We start from the raw sequence: 26,974 nt of genomic DNA, 5'->3' as shown, positions 1-26,974 counted from the left end.
GTAATATGTCGGCTAATTGAATTTAAATAAAAAAAATAAAAGGTGTGATTTCAGCCTCACTACAAATTTGTGGGGTGGGTAATCTACAGAGCTTGTAGATGATATGAGACTGTGGAGTGTTTCTTTACACATTCATTCATTCAGACTTTTCTGTCTGTCTCAGGAAGGTAGGTGCTGTGTCCTGGGGCTCAGAGGGTAAGTGATTTGGCCAGAGCCATCGAGCCTGGACAGGGCTCTCCAACACCCTGGCCACTTGCCGCCTGTGGCTATTGAACCCTGGAACCGTACCTGTCCAAGTTCACATGTGCTTGAAGTGTAAAATATACGTGTCAGACGTTGCAAAGTATGAAAAAAAATGTAACCTATCTCATTAACAGCCACTCACAATAATGGCCAAGAGCAGTGTGTTCTCTACAGTGTAAAGTCTGGTTTTTTTTTTTTTTTTGTTAATCTCTTTTTCCTTTGTCTGTTTTTTTCCTTGAATTCCACATATGGAATCACAAGGTATTTGTCTTTCACTGACTGATCATTTCACTTTGCATTATACCGTCTGCATCCATCCATGTCTTTCCAGATGGCAAGATTTCATTCTTTTTTATGGCCGAGTAATATTCCATTGTGTATGTATATACCATGTCTTCTTTATCCTATCTGTTCATCTGTTGAGGGATACTTGGGCTGCTTCTATAATTTGGCTATTGTAAATAATACTACAGCAACGTAAGGGTGCCTATATCCTTTCGAATTAGTGTTTTTGCATTCTTTGGATAAACACTCTGTAGTGGAATTACTGGATCAAAGGGTAGCCCTATTTGTAACTCTCTGAAGTCCTCCAAACTGCTTTCTATTGTGGCTGCTACCAGTTTGCAATCCCACCAACAGTGCAGAAAGGTTCCTTTTTCTCCACATGCTCACCAACACTTGTTGTTTCTTGCATTTTTAAATTTTAACCGTTCTGACAGGCCTGTGGGGAAATCTCATTGTGGTTTTGATTTGCATTGCCCTGATGATGAGTGACCTTGAGCATCTTTTCATGTATCTGCTGGCCATATGGATGTCTTCTTCGGAGAAATGTCTGTTCACGTCTTCTGTCCCTATTTTAATTGGATTATTTGTTTTTTTCTGGCATTGAGTTGTATCAGTTCTTTATACATTTGGGATACTAACCCTTTATCATTTTCATTTGCAAATGTGTTCTCCCATACAGTACGTTGTCTTTTGGTTTTGTTGATTGTTTTTCCTTTGCTCAGCAGAAGATTATATTTTGATGTAGTCCTAAGAGTTTATTTTTGCTTTTGTTTCCGTTAACTCGGGAGACATATCTAGAAAAATGTTGCTATGGCCAATGTCAGAGAAATTACTGCCTGTGCTCTCTTCTGGGGCTCTTTACGGTTTTAGATCTCCCATTTAAGTCCTTAATCCATTCTGAGTTTATTTTTGTGTACAGTGTAGGAAAGTGGTCCGGTTTCACTTTCTTTTGTATGTAGCTGTCCAGTTCTCCCAACACCATTTGTTGAAGAGATTGACAGAGCTTCAGGTTTGCAAGATGAATGTGTTCGGGAGATGGAAGATGGTGATGGTCGCACAACCGTTATGAACATACTTAGTAATGGTTTATTTTATGGCAGGCATCTTAGCGAAAGAAATAATAAAAAAAGAATAACCAAGACCCTAAGGACCGTAAGTCTCCCCGTGACTCTTATTTGAAAATATTTGACCAAAAACAGCTGGGTCAGTGGCAGTTGATAGGATGGAAGCTAGTCAGAATAAAATGTTCAGGGGAAGAAAAAAAAAAAAAAAAGCAGAGGAGAAAGTTAGGGGGCTGGTGCCAGATCGAGAAGGATTTTTTCAATTTCTCATTAAGGGGGCGCCTGGGTGGCTCAGTTGTTAAGCGTCTGCCTTCGGCTCAGGTCATGATCCCCGGGTCCTGGGATCAAGCCCCACATCGGGCTCCCTGATCAGCAGGAAGCCTGCTTCTCCCTCTCACACTACCCCACCTGTGTTCCTCTCTCTCGCTGTGTCTCTCTGTCAAATAAATAAATAAAATCTTAAAAAAAAAAAAAGGAAAATAAATAAATTTCTCATTAAGGAATCAGGTTTATTTTAAAGGATGATCTTAACCATCCTTAGAAGGAGGACTCTAATGCCTCCGTTTGGAGGAGGGGAGAGACCTGACAGAGGGCAGGGACGTCCTTAGAAGGCTCCCCAGAGCCATAGACATGGCAAGGAAGGAAGCTACTGGAGGAGACTTGATGACTGGTTGCCAGGAGGGGAGAAGGGAAAGAGTCAATGGCTCTGGCAACGAGTGGAGATGAGATGGCCTCCAGGACAGGAGCACAGAGAACAGGGACAGTTGGGATTTTTGATGAGGCTGGCTACAGCGCGGTGGGGTGCAAGCCGTCCACATGGGCAGTGGGGAAGTTGCTCTTCTCAGCGCGTTGGTAGTGATGGTTGGCCGGGGCGGTCCTGCCTAACCAGCCCACTTTGTTGTGGATTCATCCATCTCTTTGCTTTCAGATGACGTCACTTGCGGCTTCCTCTCCATTGTCACCAAGTGACATTCTGGGTAATTAAAACCAGGGCCAAACTGGAAGGAATATGGAGCAGGAAGGGGTTGCTGGGGGATCGGAGTTAGAGCACATTGGAGAAAACTGGGTATTCAGTTGTTTAACCTAGGTATTTATGGATTCAATGTATTTGGCACTTCGGGAGCCAAGCCTGGTGGGGAATACCCGGATTAACTCTCCTCGGTGTAAAAAAAGCTTGTTTTCTGTTGCCAAGCTGGGCCTTTTGACTCTTTTCCAAAGCCAAAGAGAAATGATTTTAGCATTACCTGTTTTAATCCGAACTTCCTCTCCCCTGGAGATTCCCGAGTTGTGGAGAACTCTGGGCACTGGAGTTTGGGGTTACTTTTCTGTGGATTTTGATGACCAAGCGGTGGGCATATTCTGTCTACATAGAGGGGCTTTGGCTAAGAATTCCAGCTTGCGTAGCTATTGCCCTTGGTATAGGGCCCCACCAGTGTACCTTGCTGTCTGAAAATTCTCTAGTTTGCATTTTTCCTTCCTTGTAGGAATCAGTTTCTGGTTTCCCACCAGCAAGCTAGTTCTAGGACGTTGGGATGTAATTTGCTTTCTGCGCGGAAGCTGGAGCCCGGCACAGAGAATCCCAGCACCTTGATTTCAGAAGTCCACGGGGTGGGCGTGCCTTGCGAGCTGGCTGCCCCCCCCCCCCGCCCCCATCCACTGGAGTTGAGCTCTTTGCCTTACCTGGCGCAGGGTTCTGTTACTGTTGCCAAATCATGTCCCATTGAGCTCTGTTGTTTAAACTGGGGAAGGAAACTTTTCCCCCTCATTTACAAGAAGACAGATTTTAGTGTGCAGCAGCGGGAGGGCGGCCGTCGGGGAACCAGGGGTCAGAAACTGTCGCGCTCGGCTGCGTCCCTAGCAGCAATTAATGGACCCCTGTAATAGAGAGCGATGTGTGTTTGCTGTCGAGCATCGTCTCTCTGTGAATCGGAGCAACCTTGAAATTAATTACAAAGCCAGCAAAGGATATTTTCTGCTTTCTGCGAAATGAGTATCCTGCACACAGGCCCCCGTTCCACTTGGATGCATTTACACATACCGTTTCTTGGGAAGAAGGCGTGAAACCTGTTTATTTTCAGAGTTCCCCACTGGGTCATGCTAATCGCTCCAGTTTTCAGCTCTTGTGCATCAGCCTGGGCTGGAGCCTGGAGCCTCAGAGCCCTTGGGCCCTTGTCATTTTCTTCCCGGCTTTAGGGACAGTCCCTCCAGCTCACCCCCTTGCCCAATTCATTTAGTCCAGCGTTGTTCATTGAGACTTCATTGTTAGAATGCGATACAGAGTAAGCCGTTCAGTTACTGCTAATAACTTTTGTAAACGTTCTGCGTTAGGTTGCTAGAAATGCCCTCACGGGTGGCTCAAACCACAGACATTTATTTTCTTAAGGCTCTGGAGGCTGGAAGTCCAAGGTCAAGGTGTTGGCAGGTTCGGTTTCTCGAGACCCCTGTGTTTGCCTTGCACACGGCTGCCTTCTTTTCTCTGCGCTGTGAACCCCTGGTGTCTCTTCTGCTCCTTAGAAGGCTACCTGTCCTCTTGGATGAGGGGACCCCCTCCCCATTTCCTCGTTTACTTATAATTTCCTCTTTAAAGATCCTGTCACCAAATAATCACAGGAGGGGTTAGGTCTTTAACAGGTGAATTGGGTGGGGAGACACAATTCAGTCTGTAACAGATTCTACTAGTGTCTTTTTCTTCCAACCACACTGTACTCATTCTTTCCTTCCTTCAAGAATACTGGAGTGCTGTCTGTATGCCAGAGACCCTTCTGGATGGTGAGAGCATGTCAGTGAAGAACGGAGGACTGTGCCTTCCCCTCTGGGGCATCCGAGGGTCAGGTTGATCCCACACTCAATCAGCGGGCGGTATAGGATTTAAGAAGTAACCAGTGCTAAGCGGGGAGAGCAGGCAGGAGTAAGGGGATTGTATTAAGGGCTTGGTGGTTATAGCTGTCAGCAGGGGGATACTCCTGTCACATCCGAGGAACGGTAAGGAAGCAGTGGGTGAGTGGTGGGAATGGGAGGGGGACCAGAGGGCAATGGGGTCAGGGATGAGCTGGCTGCCTGTGGGGAGCTGCGGGCATTGTCAGCACTTGGCTCTTCCTCTGGGAGAAATGGGGGTTGGTCCTTGCTTTTGGAGAACTTTCCTATCCACCACCGCCCCCCCCCATTAGTTGCTCTCGAGAAAGTGACAGGTGAGTCAGACCAGTTTGGGAGGGAGAAAGGCTCCCCAGCCCATGCCCAGTCCAGAATTAGCTGTGGCGTTGAGAGGGACTTAGGTGACCCCAGGGAGTGGCTGGTGAAGAGTGACAGATCTTCTGCTCTGGAATGCCAGGGGTCTCAGACGCACCCTTTAACTCTGGTCACGGCGCCTCTCTCCCTAGTGATTTCTCCTATACTCAACCAGACGCTTGGGAAGCATGAAACGGCTTTATGGGGGAGGATGGCGGGATGGTTTCGGTCCACGCGTGGGGAGCAGGGGACATCAGCCCACCGCCTTTAGCTTGACAGTGATCCTAAATTTCTTTCTCTCTCTGACTTGCCCAGAGAGGGCCGCCAGGGATACCCTTTGCGCAGTGTCCTCTGATCTGCTTAAGACATTTAGTCTTAAGTTGTGTGCCTTCTGTCGAGCCTGAAGTGGCGTCCCCAGGGTACACAGGGGGTAGCTGTAGGCATCCGTCTTTGCTCCTTGTCTCCCGCTATCCTTAGCTTGCACATGCCTTTGCTCTCGTACCTGTTTCCTGAGCTCCTCTGTTCCCGACACTGTGCCAGGCACTGGGCACACAAGGGCAGGCCACCATTTGAGGTGACAGTGGGGCTAGTGCCAAGAAGGGGGTTCTAAGAAGAAGAGCATTCTAGGAAAAGGATGAGGCTTGAGAAAAGCAGAGAGGGGTCCGGCCCAGAGTCTGCGAAGGGGGTGTGGAGGTGGGCGAATGTTGTGCTGAGAAGTAGGGACAGCACGTTAGAGCCCAGTAAAAGCACAGGGTAGAGTGAGGGATGGTGAGTGCCCTGGTGGGGGGCACAGGGCATGGGCGCAGCTGGAATCAGACGGGTCTGGGAAGCCTCTCCTGGAAGGTGACGTTTCTCGAAGAGGACACGTCTGTGTCTCTGCTTCATAATCCCTCACAAGCTGAAACACATCCACAGGTGGCATTTCCATAGTCAAAGGGAAGGATTTTGGTCTGCCTGCCTTGTAGCAGAGGATGAGGAGGGCTGGAGCGGTTAGACCTACCCACGGCAGGAGCAGGGGTGCCCAGGAAGCCACCGTACTGACCACCTGAAGCAGACTGAGGGGACCCTCTGTCCTCCTTTCTTTCCTTCCTTCTCCCCTCTCTTCCTTTCTCTCCCCCAGTAGCTCTCCAAGAGCCAGGCACTGAGCTAGAAGCTGGGGGACCCAAAAGAGAGGCAATTTATAGACCTTAGAGATCTCAGTGAGGTGTCCCAAGCTGTTAAGCATGTGTGGTGGGTGTGAGAGCTGGGGAAGTGTCAGTGACCTGAGGCAGTCCAGGCTGGAGAAGTAAACTGTCCTCTGAGATCAGGAGGGAGTGGGGCCCGGCCAGGGAAGGGCCGCCCTTTGGGGGCGAATTCCAGGCCAGGCTTGGGGGCAGGACTGGGGAGGCAGCCCAGAGGGGTTGGTGGAGACAGAGCTCAGAAAAGAGGTGTGAACATGACATGGGTGTTGGGTCTCACCAACATACGGGTCACAAAGTGGGGGAGCCCGGAGTAGAGCCCGGCGGGCGGCACATGAGCCCATCATCATGGAAGGAGGGAGGAGGCCTGGGGCGGAAGCTTGAGACGGCTCTCACCTCCTGACTGGGGGGCTCTGAGGGCCCCAGACCCGCCTGTGAGGTCAACAGGGAGTGGCGGGGATGGGAGCCTGGGGGCGGACCTTCCTGGCTCTGTGTCCACTCCTCTTGCACAAACACGCCGCTCCCGGCAGTGAACACTGATTAAGGGCTTCTGTGAATGTTCTGGGTGCCGAGCACTCTTCCTGGGTGGCCTCGTTTCTCTCTCCAGCATCCCTATGAGGTATGCACTATTATCCTTCCCTGCATTTTAAATTTTTATTATTTTTTTTAAAGTAAGGAAGCGAAGGCTTAGAGAGGTCCAGGCTAACAAGTGGCAGAGACAGGCCCTGATATCAAGGCCCCGGGGCCTCGGAGTCCGCAGGCCCAGCTGATGTGCTGTGCCTCCCCGTCACCTGCTGGAGGGTGGAAAGCAGGTGAGATCAGGAAAGAAACAGGTCTGGCTCCAGCCCTGGGTGAAGGGACCCGAGTTCTAGGCTCTTAACTTAGGTTTTCATTCTTCTGCAAGATAAGGGAATCCCATAGAATTCTCTGATGCTTGGATGATCTCTTGGTTCGCTTGGGTGGCCGTGACTACAGGCCACACGCTGAAGGTGTAAGCAACAGACACTTATTTTCTTATAGCTCTGGAGGCTAGATGTCCAGTAGGGTTGGTTTCTGGTGAGGCCTCCTTTCTTGTTTGTAGATGGCTGTCCTCTTGCTGCGTTCTCCTATGACCTTTCCGCTATGCATGTGCAGAGAGAGAGAGAGAGAGAGAGAGAGAGATCAGTGGTATCTCTTCCTCTTCTCATATGAACACCAGTCCTACCAGATTAGGGCCCACCCTTATCCTCGCCTTTAATCTTGTATGTCTCCTAAAGGCTCTTTTCTCCAAGTACAGTCACCTGGGGAGTTGGGCTTCCATACACACATTTTGTAGCAGGAGGACCCCCTTTCGTCCAGAACAGATGATAATCTTGAACCACGGACAAAGGATCTGAGTTGTCTCCACCAGAGGGTCTGGAGATCTAGGTCTCTTCCGTAGTATACACTTGGCATTTGGAACAGTGTCAAGTGTTATTTTAGCTGCTTAATAAATGTTTGCTGAAGGAGAAAAGAGTCATTTGAGTTTCACGTACATTATTCATTAAGAAACCGAAGCATTCTGTGGGCGCCTGGATGACTCAGTCCGTTAAGCGTCCAACTCCTGATTTTGGCTCAGGTCATGATCTCGGGAGTCCTGGGATCAAGCCCCACGTCAGCCTCCTCGCTCAGCGGGCAGTCTGCTTGAGCATTCTCTCTCTCCCTCTCCCTCTGCCTCTCCCCCACTCACGTGCCTGTGCGCTCTCTCTGTGTCTCAAATAAATAAATAAGTAGATCTTAAGAAAGAAAAAAAAAAAGAAAGAAGGAAAAAAGAAAGAAAAACCAAAACATTCTGGAGGAAAGCTCCTTTTTCAGCTAATTTCCGTGTAATAAGAAAATTCTGTTGGTCGTGGCCTCTTCCTCCCTATACCTTCTGATTATTTAAAACATGGCATGAAAGCGCTTACATTAAGAAAGACCTAAACTTTCGAAACCACAGCACACATTGTAGGAAGGGTAAAACATCCGTGTGTTTTGGGGATGGTAAGAAGTAGGTCTTAGGTCAGCATTCTTTTTCTTAGTCCTCTGGAAGCTCCATTTTGCATCTGGCTTTTCCTTTCAGAGATGAGCCACATCTACGATTCTTGACGATTCTTGACGCACTTGAGAGGAATGAATTTTAAAGGCAGCGGAAGGGGATCGAGGATGAAGGGATGAATTTTAAATCCCGTTAACTCTGATCCTATGTAGACGGTCTCAACAAAGTCAATATTTAAAGAAGATGAGAGACTAGGCCGCTCTTAAACCACTGCCTTAAGGGATTGAAAAGCAACTCCATTCTAGAGAGTTCAGGACACCGACACGCGGGCCAGGTGTCTTTTTTAATCGGCTGGGGACGGAAACGCACATTTTTTTTTTTTTTTTAAATCTTAGCTGAGCTAAGCTGGAGTGCTTTTTCACCCTCTCTGTAGGCTGCTTCAGTGAAAATAACATGGTAATGAGAGTAAGAGCATCAATTTGAGGAGCGCTTCCCATGTGCCTGACATCGTACTACGTGCTTTGTCCCCATTATCTTAGGAATGACCGTGTGTCATGACGGGGTCAGATGATTTTGTGTTTCCTTCATTCAGTGTTGGAATTTTTTCTCCTAATACAGGCCGTTAAGCACGAATTCCTCTCTGCAACTCATCTTTCTCCTGATGGATTGGGATTCGGGCGCTTGAGCTCCTCCCCTTTTCCCGCGTTGCTCCTCCCCCTCCCTATTTTGCTCCTCCCCCTCTCCCACATTGTTCCTCCCCTTTCCCCACATTGCCTCCCCCACATTGCTCCTCCCCCTCCCCCACGTTGCTCCTCCCCCTTCTCCACATTGCTCCTCCCCCTTCTCCACATTGCTCCTCCCCTTTCCCTGCGTTGCTCTTCCCCCTCCATGCCCGGCGGACTCCTCCACCTCTTCCTTTGCATCCTTGAGGTCTTCTCACCTGCAGTTACGTCTTCTTGCCTGCATCACCTCACCCCTGAACATTTATTTACGTATCTCAGAGAGAGAGAGAGAGAGAGAGAGAGAATACAGCGGGAGGGGCAGAGGGAGCCGGAGGGAGAATGTCAAGCAGACTCTGCCGGGAGCGGACCTGACTCGGGACTCCATCCCCATCTCACAAGCCTGAGATCAGGACATGAGCCCAAACCAAGAGTGGGGCGTTTAACCCACCAAGCCACAAGCCACCCAGGCACCCCTCTCCTGTATCTTCTATTCCCCAATCCGTAGGCACCCAGTTATCGTAGATATACCCATTATTTTGGCCTTGGGGGGATTTGCTTTCATATCTTAGGAGCTTAGCTATTTAAATTTGCTGATCTTATCCATCATTGGTTGGCCTTTCTTCTTCTTCTTCTTCTCCTCCTCCTCCTCCTCCTTCTTCTTCTTCCTTTTTTTTGGTGGGAGGACGGTGGGGTGGGGAGGATGCTAGGAGTTGCCAGGTTGTGAGAAATGCAGTTTCTTACTTCAGTGAGAGAAGTTGGTGAATAACCTGTTTCAGCTGGAGTCCGCTGGAGCCGTGTTATTCTCTCTCTGCTCATCACCCTCCCGCCCCCGCACAAGACTCGAGACTCATCTTGGAAGCATGGGGGCAATCTCTGGAAACAGATTCCTTTGTGAGATTTTGGGAGACTCTGCAACTTGACTCTGGAGAAGATCTGGAACCCTTGACTTCACCTTCCACAGCAAGACTTTTTCTCTTGATGTGCTCTGGATGCCGTCCAGGCTTCCGCACTCCCTCCACAACCCCCTCCTGCCCTCCCCGAACAACTGCTTCCAGTTGGGTCCTTGGCCTTGGTCTTCAGCGAGTCTGTACCCATTTAATTTTTACTTTTTAAAAACTCTCCTGACTCAAGCAGTTTCTCTTTTCAGACCCATCAGCATGCCAGCCTTCCACCGGGTAGAATCAGCGTTAGATCTACTCTGCCTGCAGATCTCTGATTACTGTCAAACTCAATTAGATCCCTCCCTTTGCTGATCATTGACTGCCTTTCCCTTAATTTCCCCGCTTAGTGTTTCCCACTTCGGTTGTTAGAGATGACAACCGAAAGCTGTAATCAAGAACGGCATTCCATTTTCAGTATTATCAAGGCAGAGGGGATGAGTGTCGCGGGTGAATTAAAAAGCCTGGGGACGGGGTGGTGCGTGGAAATGGAAAGGGGGGGGATTTGTGCGGTGATCTGGGGGCTGGGGGGTCTTCACCAGGGGGCTCTCAGAGCCAGCAGAAGGTGGGAACCAAGGTACCCAGTGACAGGGGGCACATCTGGTGCACTAGTTTCCCGGAGCTGCGGAGACAGAGCTCCGCACACGTGGTGGCTTAAAGTAACGGAAATGTATTCTCCTCCGTTTTGGAGGCCAGAAGTTCAAAGTCAATGTCATTGGACCAAAATCAAGGTGTTGCCAGGGTCGTGCTCCCTCCGATGGCTCTGACTTGGAGGCGCACCCTGGCTTGTGGGCTTTCACGGTGTCTCTCCGCCTTTCTACATCCTGCTCCTCTGGGTATTTGTGCGAAATCTAGGCGCCCCCCCCCCACCGCCCCACCGCCCCACTGCCCCACCGCCCCTCTATTTCATAAAGATGCTTGAGCTGACATTTAGGTCCCACTCAGAGAGTCCCGATTAATCTCATCTCAAAATCCTTCTCCTTTTCCGAATAAGGCCACACTCACACATTCCAGGGAGTAGGACCCAAAGTCTTTGGGTGGCCCTTATGTAACCTACGACAGGAGATTGAAGAGCTAAATAAATTATCCTCATAATTATTGTGTGCTCTGTTGAAAAGGGCAGATCGTATTACCGCCTGGCTTTCAGACTATTGTCTGTTCATAGGACTTTGAAGAATTTCATTGCCAGAGGGTGTAATTTTTAAAACATTGCCACATAGACTCGAGCAGAGAGAGACTCTAATTGTACTTCTCAGCATCCCTTTCTCTCCCCACCCAGGAGACCATGGGTACATACACGCGGGGACTCAAGTGCGCACACATAGAAGTGTGTATGTGGGTGTGGATGTCTGTGGGTGTCTAGGCATGTGTTTGCACGTGTGTGTATGTGTATCTATATATTTTTTTCTTTTGGGGGGGTCACAAATGAGTATAGTTTATAAAGCTTTTAGTCTAGCACTTCCTGACCTCGTTGGGACCAAACTGCAACCAGAGTGTAGCTTCACCCACTCTGGGGGGACAACCTCAGCCCCAGGCTGACTTGGGGTACAGCAGACCCCCAGCTTGTGTGGTGCATTGGCTGATTGTTCCCTCTTCATCATATCTTTGGATTAGGGACCTGAAGATCCCCATTAAAGTGGATGAAGGGGTTCAGAAGGCACAAACTTCCAGTTAGAATTAAGTCGTAGGGTTATAACACATGGCATGATGTCTCTAGTTAATGATACCGTCTTGTGTATCGGAAAGCTGCTGAGACAGGACAGAAACGTTCATATCACACAAGCACGGAAGTTGTAACTATGTGTAGTGATGAATGTTCACCAAATTTATCGTGGTAATCCATTTGTAGGCTCAACACCATCTCAAATCAGGATGTCTCAAATCAGGATGTCGTACACCCAAAACTGCTGTGCTGTTGCATGTCAATTACAAACTTAAAAACAAAACAAAACAAAACAAAAAACAAGTGAGACTCTGCTCTCCAGAAGAGATAATAAATTAAGATATTTAGGATTTGCTCAGGTAGTAACCTGTTGGTCCCTTACTGTTTGTGCAGAGTGTGTGTGTTGGAGAGGAGGAGCGTGGTCCCTGCTTCAAGGGATGGGCGCTTTCAGGGGGATCCCAGCTGATGGCTGTGGTGGGCCCGAGGGAAAAGGCGTGAAAGCACCCTCTGGGAGGGAGTTGGGACTGGAGTTAATGGCTCGAGGACTGGAGTGTTCAGATGGGTGGGGGGTGTGTGGCATGAGCACAGACTTGGAGGGTCACCCGGTGTGTGTTTGGGAGAAAGAGGAGACTGGCCGCCCAGGGCAGCTGGGGCTGGCCCAGGTGGTAGAGCTTGAGTGCCCGGCCAGGGAGTGTGGACCTTGCCCTGTAGGCAGTGATATGTCCGAAGAGATTTACACAAGAAATCAGAGTTCCAGACCCAATGATTTTAGGGCAGAGCACAGAGTGACTTCAAGGGGAGTCAAGACAAGCACCAGGGAAAGGAGGTAGGACATTGATGTCATAGTTCAGGTGAGTGGTGGCCAGATTTAATTATTATTTCATTATTTTTAAAGATTTTCCCTATTTATTTGAAAGATAGTGAGTGAGAGAGAATGTGAGAGCTTGAGCAGGGGGAGGGACAGAGGGAGAAGCAGACTCCCCCCTGAGCAGGGAGCCTGATGTGGGACTCGATCACGGGGTCCTGAGATCATGACCTGAGCCAAAGGCAGATGTTTAACCAACTGAGACACCCAGGCACCCCCAAGACTTAATTATTATTATTTCTTAAGATATTTTATTTATTTGACAGAGAGAAATCACAAGTAGGCAGAGCAGCAGGCAGAGGGGGAAACAGGCTCCCTGCTGAGCAGGGAGCCCTATGCGGGGCTTGATCCCAGGACTCTGGGATCATGACCTGAGCCAAAGGCAGATGCCTAACGACTGAGCCACCCAGGCGCCCCCATCCCCTTGATGCCATTTTATTTATTTAATTTATTTATTTTTAAAAGATTTTATTTATTTGACAGAGATCACAAGTAGGCAGAGAGGCAGGCAGAGAGAGAGGAGGAAGCAGGCTCCCTGCCAAGCAGAGAGCCCAATGCGGGGCTCGATCCCAGGACCCTGAGATCATGATCTGAGCCGAAGGCGGAGGCTTTAACCCACTGAGCCACCCAGGTGTCCCCCCCCCTTGATGCCATTTTAAATCAGGTTTTTCTCCTGGGACAGAGGAGTAGCTATGTATCTTCCTGGGGTTCTTTTGATTGGCACGGGGAACAAGCTGTGGTTGCAGGGCCTGACAATGGCCGTGTTCTCGGTGTCTCCTCAGGTGGCCATAAAGGTCATTGACAAGAAGAGAGCCAAAAAGGACACTTACGTCACCAAGAACCTTCGGCGAGAAGGGCAGATTCAGCAGATGATCCGCCATCCCAACATCACCCAGCTCCTCGATATCTTGGAGACGGAGAATAGCTATTACCTGGTCATGGAGCTGTGTCCTGGGGGCAACCTGATGCACAAGATCTACGAGAAGAAGCGTCTGGAGGAGTCTGAAGCCCGCAGATACATCAGGCAGCTCATCTCCGCCGTGGAGCACCTGCACCGGGCGGGGGTGGTGCACAGGTGAGGGCCCTCCCCTGCTCGCAATCGTGACTCTGTGCTGAGTGGCTGGACAGCGCTTCCGCGTGCTCTGCACAAGGCTGATATGGTTGCAGGGGGCTTTACCGTTCTTGTGCATGTGTCGTGGAATTATTCTGTGGGCTGGGTTAATGCCATCGTGGCATTAAGAGAGTGACATCAGGAGCCAGAGCGCCTGGGTTTGCATCCTGGCTCTACCCTTTCACAGTTGTGTGACGCTGGGCAAGTTACTTAGCCACTCTGAACCTCAGTCTCTTCTTCTGTAAAATGGGAATAATAACGATACTTACCTTGTGGCTGGTGTAAGGGTTAACAGAGAAGGCTATGAGTGTATGTATGAGAAGTACTTGGAAGTGGGCTTGGTACGTAGTAACAGCCACGTTGAGTGTTGGCTGCTCTTCTGACTTGCAAATAGTAATGAGTCCAGTTGCTTGGGAGTCTGAAAGAAGAAGCAGTGTTATGATGGCACGAGATGGTTTTTCGGCTCGTGCTAAGGATGATGCTTTCATTATATTTGCTTTACCTGTGGTAGTCACTCCATAGATGTGTTATTCAGCTGAACTGAATCAGCATGTAAATTGTGACCTTGCACTTGCAAGGGAGGGTTTTTCCCATAAGCCAGACCCACCTTGCGAATGCTTGCGAAAATCAAACTTTTTCTTGAAATGATCTGCTCCCTCCTGAGAGAAGCTCCACAAGGAGAAGGGAAAGGAAATAGCATTCTTGGCAATGTTGCCATGTTTAGTTCTGTATTAAAAGGAAGTGAGAAAAAAAATTTTTTTTAAAAAGTGGCCATCTTTTCCTCTCAAGGAAACGTGGACTTCACCAATAAGTGCGTAGTTCTTCGTTCTTGAAGTTATGATCAGTAATCACTCTGGGCTGTTGAGAAAAATTAAGGGTCCTGTTTCATTGATTATCACTCCTTTTTATGGCTGCGTACTAGTCCACTGTACGGAGAGACCCCGTTTGTGTATCTGTTCATCAGCTGGTGGACATTTGGGCTGTGTACACCTTTTGGCTTCTGTGAACGATGCTGCTTGAAACCTTCGTATACAGGCTACAGCATGAGCATGTTTTCCCTTCTGCAAAATTCTGCCTTTAGGAGCGGACCTGTTAGGTCACATGGCTGCTCTGTGTTTGACTTTTGGACCAGACACATATTTTTATTTTTATTTTTTTTAAAGATTTTATTTATTTATTTGACAGACAGAGATCACAAGCAGGCAGAGAGGCAGGCAGAGAGAGAGAGAGAGAGAGGAGGAAGCAGGCTCTCTGCTGAGCAGAGAGCCCGATGCGGGGCTCGATCCCAGGATCCTGAGATCATGACCTGAGCCAAAGGCAGAGGCTTAACCCACTGAGCCAGCCAGGCGCCCCCAGACACATATTTTTAAAAATTCAGCTTCTCATGGTGCATGCTCTGGGTTTGAAAACCACTCATATTCTGATGGGTGCAGAGGGCAGCTCTAGGCCTTTCGTTGACAGAACCTGTAGGCTTTCCAGGTGAAGAGGGCTTTCCCCGCTCATGGGCTTGGATGCTCTGCCCCATTGGGCGAAGCCTTGGGATACCGAAAGGGGAGGTCCCCTGGCTCAGGGCTGCTCCGGGGCCGGCCCTGGCCAGGCACCCTGTAAATGGATCGTTCCTTCCCCGAGTGAGAGACTCTCTCCGTGAATATATATTTTTTTAGTCAGCCGTGTCGTCGTGAAATCACAGTTCATTCGAACTCTTGGAGTTGAGATCCACAAGGAAGGGAACATTCAGAAATTTTAAGTGAATAACACTATTTCTGGCTCTCTCCCACAATGCCGGTGTGAAGCCTGCCCTGTCACCATTCTGCCATGATTAGGAGAATGACAGCGGCGAGTGTGCCTGGTTCGCGCTCTGTTTATGGCGATGACAAAGGCACAGAAGCCTTGGGAATGGATCAGCCGGGATAACGGGCTCTGCTGGCCACAGCGGAACCTGGATGCGGGGGCGGGGGCATGCTTGGGGTGTTGTGACAAGGGCTTCGTGCTGTCAGACCTCAGAGGAGGGCCCGGCGTCGCAGGCCTCCGGGGACGCACAAGGGAAAGCCAGGGAGGGCTGTGCATGACTCCCCGGCCTCTCGCGCAGAAAACTCTCAACACCCCTTTTCAAGTAATTTTAACAAATTCCAATCCCTCTCAGTGCAATTACTGCCAGAATGTCAAAGGAATGAATTTAATAATGTTTTGATAGCAAAGACGGGTGCTTTTCTTCCTCTGATCTCTGACGTTCTACTTCTTCCTTGCTCCTTGGAAAGAGATCCCGTCAGCCTGGAAGGGCAGAGGCTCAGATCTTTTAAAGTTCGGGAGGGTTGGAAAGCTGGGTGTTGTTTTGGAGGAGTTCTTCCTGTTTCTTTCTAGAAATCACGGTAAAGAGCGCCGGTGCGCACAGACGTCGTTGGGGGTTAGGTGGTGGAGACCTCGTGTGAGAATGGGTGACTTCAGCTGAATATCGTGGCTTTCCCGGATTCTATACCGCCAGCTATTAGCATACTGGACCCAGCTTGCTGCTGATGTGCTTTTCCCTGTAGCCCCTCTGCTTGGTGGGAATTTCTCTCCTCTGTGCTACAGAGATGCAATGAATTTCATAATTCTTTTGAAGGTAGATTTTGCAAACGAGTAAGAGACTGCAGTATTTTGGGGGTGGCCCGGGTCGCTGGTGGGCAGATTTCGGAGCAAACAGATTTAGTCCCCCCAAAGAATTCAGGATGAATTTTGGCTGCTGTGCATATGCAGTGATTGGAAGGGCTTTCGGTTACAGTTATGGTTACCGGGTCAGAGAGTGTGCTCTAAATGCGCAATTCCTGATTAGGCTGATACTGTATCCTTGGGTTCTCATCAGCTTAATGCTTGGCACAGCCCTCATTTCCTGTGACATGGGATCTAAATATTTAATTATCTACTCAGAACTACTAAAAGATCATTTAAAGGAAGCAGATCTCGAAAAATCATGTAAATATTCTAAGTGGAAAAAGAAAAAAAGAAACCAAAGCTCTATCTAGCAAATTCCCTGAGCTGGCAGAGAAATTTGTTTGTAAACTGGACCCACCAATACCTTTGTGACTTTTGCTGTAAGAGGGCTACGGCAGCGACCTTTTGCAAAAGAAGTGTATGGTCCCGTTTCTTCATTACCCCGTGTTAGGATTGCCTGAGATACTCCACGTTTAAGAGTTTTTGCTTTTTCTTTTCTCTTTCCCTCAAACGTGCTTACCCAGCACGATGCCAAAACCTGACGATTTGCCTGTTGTCGATGGAGCGTTGATGCTTAACATCCATCAGTGAAAAGTGTGATTATACCGAGAGGCTAATTTGAGATTCATCTGCTCATTCAAAATAACAAAATCCAATCAAACTGTACAGACAAAACATAACAGGGTCACACAATACCGCTCTCCCTAAGCAGGAAGAGACAAGCCCTGGGGCCCCGCGGGACCAGGACAGAGAGACACATGATCAAAGGGAGTGAGAGCCCATGTTTGGACGGACGTCAGGGCTGCGGTTCCAAGGCCATGACCTTAGTCATTCATCAGTATTGGGAAAGGGCCCTCTGTGCTCAAGAGAAATGCTGGGGAAGAGAGGGACGCTTCTTTGTTCTCTTGGGCCTGACAAGAAGCACTGGAAAGGTCTTGAGACTTTTTTTTTTTTTAAGATTTTATTTATTTATTTGACAGAGAGAGATTACAAGTAGGCAGAGAGGCAGGCAGAGAGAGAGAGGAGGAAGCAGGCTCCCTGCTGAGCAGAGAGCCCCATGCGGGACTCGATCCCAGGACCCTGAGATCACAACCCGAGCCGAAGGCAGCGGCCTAACCCACTGAGCCACCCAGGTGCCCCAGGTCTTGAGACTTTTAACCCTTAGGTTTTCTTGGAGAGGGGAGGGGTAGGGGAAGGCGGAGGAGATTAGGAACTGTTTGGGTTCCCAGGGCCTTCTGCTGAGAGAGAGAGAGAGAGCACCTATCCAGAGGCACTGGTGATGTATATCAAAGGTTTTGGGTTTTAAAAATATGATCGGAACTACGAGACTTCACAGAGCTCTAACACAGCAGCTTTGCGGAGTGGGGTGTCCCGCGGTCGGGGGTGTTGATTCGGAAGCTAGACCGCCCGCCCTTATCTGCCGGCTGTGCCACGTACAAGCCACACTGGGGCAGATCCCTCGGGCTTTCATGCCTCCCTCCACAGTGGGGATAATGGATTATCTACTTCACGTGGCAGTTGTGAGGACTGAGAGTCAGTTCAGGTATCGTGTCAAATCTGAGACGGTAGGGACCGAGCACATGCTCTCATTGCTCCCAAGCCAACCTTGTTCATTCTGTGCCTGGGAAACTGAGTGCTTAGCCTCCACAATGTCCTGGCCTCACACTGGTCCCGCTCATCCTTCAGGTCCTTGCCCTAAGCTCACCTCCTCCAGGCGGCTCTCCGGGCTAGGCCGCCCTGGTCATAGACTCACGCTGCATTTCCACTTTGCTTTCCAAACACTTTTCTCCAACGATGACTGACTTTTTTGATATCTGTTTTCTGCACAGGCCACAGGCGAGCTTAGCCTCGAGCCTGGCAGGCACGCAGCTAGACTCTGTTGAAGGCACGAAGGGCACAGCTAGTGTCAGAGTTGGCCCTGGGGATGGAAGTTTTCTGGTAGCCAGGTCCATGGTCATTCTGGAATATTCCATACTGTCGCTGGAGTTTCAAGGGAGTTTCCTCATGGACTTAGTACCAGTTTGTTTATTTTTCAGGTCACAGTCTGTAGAGTCGCATCTTTTTAGTGACTAAACGTATCTTTGATTTTATAATCAGTTCATTTCTGGAGCACTGTAGGAACTCAATAAAAGGTTTCATTCTGAATAAATGAATCAGGTACATGCTTAACAAATTATTCTTGTGTTGTATCAAAATGCCCATATTGTAAGTAAACCAGTGATTAAAAAAGTCATTTGCTTTTAATACAGTGCTTTTGAAGACAAACCTAACCCCCCCCCAAAAAAAAACCCCAAAAAACCAGACACATCACCTCTCCTGTTTCCTGCAAAATGCTGATGGCCTTGGGGAGTTGTGTGCTTTTCTTGGATACTTATTCTTAGCTTATTGCTAAAATCCATCTCCACAGGCACAGAGCTCGCCTCTAGACCTAACCCTGTCTGCGTTTGCTCTGGCCACCCCCTGGGCTCCTGCTCCCTGACCTTTCATTGGAGGGCTAACAGCCCCCAATGCTGTTTGCTTATCACCTAATTAATCACCCTCCCGAGTCTCTGCTGGGCCCCCCAGTGCACTGGGCTCAGCGCCGTTCTTACCCTCCGCTTCAGCCTCTTGTCTCTTCCTGCTGGCGGCTGGCCTCCCGGTTGGCCTCTGAGGGGCCACCAGACGCTTGGGCACATTCGCGCATGGACTCCTGCTCACGGCCTGCCAGGCGGTCACGGTCGGGACACTGTCTTTTAGACCAGAGTCGGGCACTTTGTATTTAAATGACTTGCCCAGGGCTGCAGGGCGGTGGGTCAGAGGGCCTGTCTCTCCTTGTCCCCAGCTGCAGGGTCTTGCCCCGAGACCACTCAGTACGTCTGCCCTGGGTCTTCCCATCTTCTCCGCTGCTCACGCCCACCTGGCCACCTACTTTCGCGGACTTGAACCCTGGCTGCGCGTGGCGCCGGATTCTTCACTCTCATCTTCCACTTCTACCCAAGTGGCCCCATTCGGGGGTCCCTCCATCTGGGCCGGAGGGTTGTTAGGGGCCCGACCTTCGATCTTCCCTGCGGGGCTGGATGGGGCCTGAGGAAGCCCAGGAGAGCCTTTTCCTCTTCTCCCATCCCAGTGTTCTGGGTGTGTGTGCCTGCGTGTGTGCTCAGGTGTGCACACACACACATGCTCGCCCATGTGCACACACACAAGCGTGCGAGTGCACACGGACTCATGCACAGTCACGCGCCCACCCACACACACACGTACTCGTGCACTCATGCGCACTCATGCGCCCACCCACACACACTTGCACGCATGCACACATGCACACTCACACACCCACTCACATACACATGCGCACATGCACTCGTGCAGACATGTCACTCACGTGCCCACCCACATACATATGCACACGTGGACTTGTGCACTCATGCACACTCACGCGCCCACCCACGTACCCATGCACGCGTGCACTTATGCACACTCACACAGCCCACCCACATACACATGCACACCCACGCGTGCACATGTGTACACCCACGCCCACCCATATACACACATGCCTGTGCACACACACATGCCTGCCCACCCATGTACATACGCATGCACACACATGTACACATCCACACACACACACATGCTTCCCCGCCACACCTCCGCGGCACTGCTCCTGGCTGCCTCTGGTCTGAAGGGGCCCAGCAGCCGCTTCCCCTCCCCTCCCCCGCTGAGCACTGGGGCCCTGTATGTTTGTTATGGCAACGGGGTCAACACACGCCCCTCTGTCTGGGAGGGCTGTGACTGGAGTTCCTGGTGGCTAGCTCCAGATCTCAGAGATTGCCATCGGTTAAGAAATGCCAGTAGAGTGTGGGTGAATGAGTAGGTGCAGGGGAGTGTGCTTCGTAGCCTGTGGGTGAACCTTTAATTGCTAGTCCTGTTGGAGCTTGTTCTTTTGAAATAAACTAGAACAAAGGGCTGGTGATTAGGGCTCTCCCTGGGCCCTCTCAGTCTCCCCAGTCTCCCCCTTCCTGAAGCATGGTACACCCCTGACCCACGGTCAGGTCTGCAGAGCGCTGTGATGAGAGACCCTTGGGCATGTCTCCCAGAACGGCCCAGTTTCCAGAGGAGGGTCCGTGCCTGTACCCCGGGAGGACTTTTCTGGGCTGGGCTCCCTCCTTTGCTCCCAAAACACATGGTAACTTCCTTTAGTAAATTCCCAAGATACATGCATCCTTCCACCCAGCATTGTCTAGGTAAACCGATCCTCTGGTGCCCTCTTATATTGGGGCACACCCCGTCCTCTTTCTTGCTTGTCTTGACCCCTCTTTGAAGCTCCTTTGGCCAAGGAAAAAGCTCTTTCCCCCCATCCGTGGGGCCTTCTTCTTTCCTTCCCTTTTTTTCCTGAGTTACAAGTTTACTCCGAATTTCCAGTTTGCCTACCACGAGGAGAAAGTCCTCACCCTGCCGGACCGTGGGAAGAGCGTCCTACTTCTCTCTCCTCTCCATAAAGTGATTAATATGATCGAGGAGCATTACTGTGAAATTGAGCGTTGCTTCCATCATCAAGTGTGAACCAGTCCGCTGTCCAGAACCTTCCTTCCCCCATGTCAAATCTGACACTAAAGAGAGCCAAATATTTTGTTCTTGGGGGTGGAGCTAGTGTCAGCACCATGCTTTTCACGTGATTCATGGGAGGATTTCTGGATAACAGAGGCCTACCAGTCTTTTCTTTTAAAGGTACCTCATAATAGCTAACACTAAAACCTTATGAATAGATTCATCCCTCTTTTATTATTCAAAGAGGTGTCTCTTAGTTTTGTGGCCTCTTGGGGACATTTTGTGGCTCCTTTGGTCATTGTTGATGAGCTAGGCAGAGGGTCTGAGTGGCCCACTGTGCTGAATGGGACTCATTATTAATTTCAGGGGGTAAGAATCCTCAACACTGCCGTGAGCATCCTTGGTGAGGCACTTGTGACTGTGGCCATGACTGAACTCCTAGGGAAAGGGGAAAAGTACCCAAAAGCTACTTTTTAAAGAATTAAGAGACTTTATTTTTTTAGAGCAGTTTTAGGGTTACAGAAAAATGTTCTGAAAGCATCGAGTTTGTACTTGCCTTCCCACCCCACTTCCACATTGTTTTACCTGTTAATATCTTGTAATAGTGCAGTCCTTTTTTAGAATTCATGAGCCGGTGCTGATAACATCATTAGTAACTAAAGCCCGTGGTTTAGGGCTCTCTCCGTGGTGTATAATTCTGTGGATTTTGACAAATGCATGATGTCAGTATCCTAAAGAATAATTTCACCACCTATAAAAAAACCTACTTTATCTATTCTTCCTTCTCCTCCTCCAGGCAATGGGGTATCTTGTTACTGTCTCCATAGGTTTCCCTTTTCTGAGGATCCATGGTTAGAATCTCACAGTATGAAGCCTTTTCAGACTGGCGCCTTCCACTCAGAAACACGCACTGGGCTTCCTCCTTGGCTTTTCCTGACTTGATAGCTTATTTCTTTCCATTGTCTGGGCGGACCACAGTCTGTTCATCCATTTACCCACTGGACAGCTTGGTTGCTTCCAAGTTTTGGTAATTATGAATAAAGCTGCTTTGCTAGGAACATTTATATCCACACGTTTTTGACTCTTTGAGCTAATAACTAGGCAAAAAGTACTTTTAAAAATATGATTTTAATGCTTTTTTTCCCCCTAATAGTCAGAAGGAAAATAGTCACCCCCTCCTTCTAGATCTTTCGAAAGACAAGGTGGGAGGTAGAAATAGATGAAGCCAAAAGCGGTCGAATGTTCCTTTCATTTGGATGGATTAGGTTCACTCATCTGCTGGACAGAGACTAATGGAGCTTGCCTTTAACGAGTCATGGAATCTTTAGGCAGTTAGATTGGTGATTGCTGAAATCTTCTAGACACATTGACAAAAGGGCGATACAGGGGCAAACAGCCGGTGAACATATTTGCTCTGAGCGTTTGCCCCAGGGGTCGAAGTAGGTTACTCTGGGATGCGGTGGGTGAAAATGAAAACCGATTTCATTTTTTTCATTTTGCCTAATCATTACATTTTATACTTCCTCCCCTGCTTTTATGACATTTTCCTGATTTCAAAAGTGGGCCTTTTTTTTTTTTTTGCATTTTTTTCTTATTTTTAGTCTCCCATTTATATCATTCTTCTAATCATTGTGGTTGTTCTCTAGGCTTTTGTGGTTCCAGAATTATCCAGCTTCGCTTTATAATGCTCAGCAATTGCTTTCTCTACCTCACCTCTTTAAATTGTTTTTCTCCGTAGTGTATGTTCTGAACCAAACTTCTCCTTCAATACCTTAGTGTGGCTTCCATTCTTTCCAGGGAAGGAGGTTGAATTTCTGTAGAAACAAACTGTGGCCTTCCTTTAGATTTAAATAGCACTGCTGCTTTATAATCAGTTTTCACAGGATCACAGTTTGGGCTATTGCTGGCCCACTGTTGTGTGTGCGAGGGCAGTTTTTTTTGGAATTACCGTATATGCTTGAATATAAGGTCGAATTAGATCGCGTCCTGGTTCTCCTCCAAAAAGAGGAAGTACCTCATTTTCAACAACAAAGTACTACTACTGGAAAAGCCACATTCACCTGGACTCACTTATGACTTAGGGAGCTCTAGAAATCTCCCAAGGAAACAGAGAGAAAGGGAGGCCAAGACATTTTACAGGGCTTTAATGATAACGTTTCACGATTGGACCTCACCATTGTGAGGGTTTGGGAGACGACTCTAAGAACAATTCACTGAGTGGTTAATTTATAGAGATTTTAAATAGGCGCTTATTATTTAAATGGCTTGCAATAAGATTACCAGCAAGCGATTCAAAAAGTGCTTTGTGACAAACATCCAGTCAACTTTAAGACCGTGCCCCTCGGGTAATATGGCACGAAGACTCTGTCATCCTGGTCCTGGCTGTGACGCGTTTCAATGAAACTGTTTCATGAACTGTGAGGGTGTGGGAACAATATTTCTAAAGTTAATGTTATGGTATATGCGCTTAAAGCCAATAGTGCAGCTTCGTAGATAGTCATTTGATAATTCCATTGCATTAAAAAAAATTACATAATTGTGCTTTCCAAAAGCGCTTTACGGGGGACAGAGTCTTCCCATTGGAAAAACGAGGGGGAGATTATTGTATATTGGGGGTTACCCTGCATTTGGACATGCATGATACCTTTTATTTTATTTTTTAAAAAGATTTATTTATTTGACAGACAGAGATCACAAGTAGGCAGAGAGGCAGGGAGAGAGAGGGGAAGGGAAGCAGGCTTCCCAAGCCCAGGACCCTGGGATCATGACCTGATCCGAAGGCAGAGGCTTTAACCCACTGAGCCACCCAGGCGCCCCACATGATACCTTTTAAAGGCTGACATTGTGTTTAGATAATCTGTGTACTGTTTCAACTGGATCCAAGTGGAAGGATCCAGTTCTACCCCCCCTCCACCGCCCCCCGGGGGGGTGGGTGGGTGTATGCAGATTGGAAGAAAGCCATATTCCCTAGCTGCAAGTTTCAACTCAGACCATCCTTCTCATCCAAGTGTCCAGCCCTAAGGCTACCAGCCACATTTCCAATTTTGAAAGACATTGGACGCTTTTTAGAGCTCACCTTTTTCTGCACTTGACTTCTTCCCATCTTGAAATGCTTCCCAGTGCTTCCCTTCCTTGTTCCCGTGACAGCAGTGTTCCTGACTCCCCCTTTTCCCCCCATTCTCTCCCTGGGCAATCTCATGTCCTTTCAAGACTCAGCTTCCCCTCCCCACGTACTGAGGTTGAAAATTGGTAGTTTGCAGGCCATGTCTTGTCTGCAAGGCTGGCCCATGCAGCATGGTTGTTACTGTTTTGAATGTGAATTTGTTGCCAACATTTAAAAAAACTGGGATAAAATCCAGATTTCTAGCTCCTGGCTAGAGCTGGCCTGGCTGGGACCAAGCTGTGAACAACTATCCTCATGACATATGGGACACTGCTTTCCTGTTTATTTATGAAAAGTCCTGCTCCCTTTTGTCCCACGACTTTGATGTAGTGTTGTCCGTTGCCATGTTTCCTTATGATTACGCTATTCTATTCCTTACAGTAGAGATATGAGGAAAAAAGGATTTCTTTTGCCTATGCCTCTGCTCAAAAGTGGGAAAAAGAGAAAAACTGGACCAAGAGTGCTGTGTGTTTCAAAACCATGAAAGAGAACATGGTGTGTGTTTGTGTGTGTGTGTGTGTGTGTGTGTGTTTGTAAGAGAAAGATGTTCTTATATATCGAATACTCATGGTGTGTCTGAGTTGACAGCTTAAAGATGCTTATACTGTAATCATCAACTTAGATGGTTTTGATGACCAAATATATACTTCCGCTCACATTTTTTTCTTCTGAAATCCTAAACAGTCTCTTCAGTAAAGTTAGATTCATTTGTATTGACTGAGTGCCTGGGACGTGCAAAGGTACTGGGGTGCAGTGGTGAGCAAGGCTGCCATGTTTCCTGCTGGCTAGGAGCTTACATTCAGCTCCCACAGATCCCTGAGCCTGATCAGCCTGAGCCTGAATACATTTCTCCCATCCACTCTTCGAGGTCCCCCAGTGTCCGTGATCAGTCAGAATCACCCACAGATTATTTAACAATCTTCACCCCATCTGCAAACTTCATTCCTTTTGGGTAGGTAACGGTAACATCCACTCAGGTGTAGCACCAGCATTAGGAGCTGAGATCTTTGGTGTCCATTTTTCTGCCATGATGTCTGCTTGCTTAAGTAGATGATCGCCTGCCAATTTGCAGATGACACTTGAGCTCCATGGCTGGAGTTCGAAGAACGGATAAATTTTGTCATCTGTCAATTTGTTTTTTTGGCTGCTTCCTCAAGTCTGTTCCTTCCTGCGGCTGGTGTCTCTCACCAGCTCACCAGCATGTGGCCGCACTGGTATGTCCCCACCTGTTACAGGCAGTGCCTGTCGCAGAATGTTCTTCCAGTCTGTCCCAGCCCCGTTTATTTAAATCCCAAGTTTCAGCTTTGTTCCCACTCCTTCCAGATACTTCTCAGGATGCGTTCTGCCCTCAGGGCTCCCTGCTTTTCTGAAATCCTTTGGCTTTTTCAGTCTGCAGCCATTAATTGTATCATACTTAAAATATTTACTTGTCGATCGTGTGAGTTTTGGCAGCAGGCTTTTTGGGCTGGTTCAAAGTGGCTCTCAAACAGTTCCTTTGCCTTCAGAAGCAAAATGTTACTCCACGATTTCAAATGCCTTATCTGAAATGCTCTGTGGTTTTGTTTATTTCAGGGACTTGAAGATAGAGAATTTGCTACTAGATGAAGACAATAATATCAAGCTGATTGGTATGACTTTTTTTTTTTTTAAGCAAGATTATCCTTTAAGTGTTGTGTTGTCAATTCTCTGTTATTTATTGCTGGATTATTGACTTTGAAAATGATTCATGGTCTGTTTCTCATCCCAGACAATACTCGAGGTCACCTCCTTTTACCTCCAATTGTTTAATAATAGTTTTGAAAGTAAAATTAATTTTAATAATAATCATAATTGGGAAGGTAGAAATACTGTAAAGTGACCACAAAATGAATTTCGCAGCTACAAGTAAGTATTTGTTGGTTCCGTGTTCCACGGTTTGTCCAGAGTTCAGCTTTGCCTACACTCAGGTGGATCTGAATTTTACAGTGGTTATTTTTATTTCGATTAACCATAAAACTTCTTAAAAATAATGAGAGGGGAGCCTGGGTGGCTCAGTGGGTTAAAGCCTCTGCCTTCGGCTCAGGTCATGATACCCGGGTCTTGGGATTGAGCCCCGCATTGGGGACTCTGCTTCCCTTCCTCTCTCTCTGCCTGCCTCTCTGCCTAATTGTGATCTCTGTCAAATAAATAAAATCTTTAAAAAAAAAATAATGGGAAATAGTTGTGTTCAGAAGTCCTACTCTTAGCTTAGCCATGGCTGAATTCCCTTTCTGTGAATATCGGGACACTGAAGTAAAAGGGAACCCCACTTTATTCTGTGTTTTAGCCAAGCCCATCGTACAATGGTGGTTGTGCAGAGAGAAATCCCCACAGAGGGAGAATTTAGAAGGAAGTTCCAGGATAGACTGAGTCATAATTGGTTCATAATTCAGGGTCCATAAGTGAGGTCACTCCATGACTCATTTTCTAGAAGAATCCGTTTTTGTTTGCCTGAATGATTGCTCTTGGCAAAAGTCTCATGGCGTCATTTTTACACCCAGATGTGAGCCCCATCATTAGTTCCTCTCTTTTCTTTGTTTTTCCCACCTCAGGTGCAAGTCATTTTTTCCATCTCGATGGCTTGAAAAGGCTTTATATTAGGAGAAAAAAGAAGGATCAATAGAACAGTGTGAATTTAACTCTTGTCCCCAAGAAGGAAATTTTGTTTGGCAACTACTAAAAACCATCACTAGACTCTCCGAAACATGTCATTCAAGTAACCCAGTTAGATTCTTGGGCTCCCCAAACCAGGAGTCCTTGGCTGGCTGATTAAACACCACCGACAGGTATTAATGAATGAACATACCAATCTTTAGAAAACTAACCAGAGGGAACCTTTTTTTTTTTTTTTTAATTTCCTCCCAAAGATTTTAAAGATCAGATGCTTTATAATGGAGAATTCAAAGAGTTTTCTTTTTATTGTGTTGTTTCATTGTCATGTTTCAGTTGTCCCGAGGGCCAAATACAGAAACATTAAACAAGACAGATGTTGACATTCCTGTGGATGTCTTACTGGTTCTGATTTCCAGCAGATCATAAGAAAGTAGGCCACATGAAGGCCGGATGTCCTTTATAGTAAAGGCTAAGCTCACGTCCCCCGTGCACCATCCAGACTGAGGCCAAGGCAGGTCACCAGGGGCTGTATCTTTCTTCTATCCTGGTGCTACTCCCGCTGTCCCTTCCCTTTCCTCTTCCCTCCCTTGCCCTGGGGGCTTGCTCTCTCTTTTCTCCCCAAGTGATAGCCCTGGACAATCACGTATGACACTAAAAATGCACTGTGGAATGAGC

At 48.1% G+C, this 26,974-nt stretch overlaps 1 protein-coding gene across 1 annotated transcript in view; it reads left to right on the top strand.

Annotated features, from left to right (window-relative positions):
• Positions 1–26,974, top strand: part of HUNK (hormonally up-regulated Neu-associated kinase) — a 98,915-nt gene that overhangs the window by 25,954 nt on the left and 45,987 nt on the right. The window contains exons 2-3 of the mRNA XM_044251026.1: positions 12,959–13,251; positions 25,241–25,296. Of these exons, the coding sequence (XP_044106961.1) occupies positions 12,959–13,251; positions 25,241–25,296 (349 nt within the window). The remainder of the gene's footprint in view (positions 1–12,958; positions 13,252–25,240; positions 25,297–26,974) is intronic.

Source organism: Neovison vison, chromosome 6 (genome assembly GCF_020171115.1).
Source record: "Neovison vison isolate M4711 chromosome 6, ASM_NN_V1, whole genome shotgun sequence".
Taxonomy (NCBI): domain Eukaryota; kingdom Metazoa; phylum Chordata; class Mammalia; order Carnivora; family Mustelidae; genus Neogale; species Neogale vison.
The sequence above is the reverse complement of the archived record's forward strand: the minus strand, read 5'-3'. Positions and strand labels throughout refer to the sequence as shown.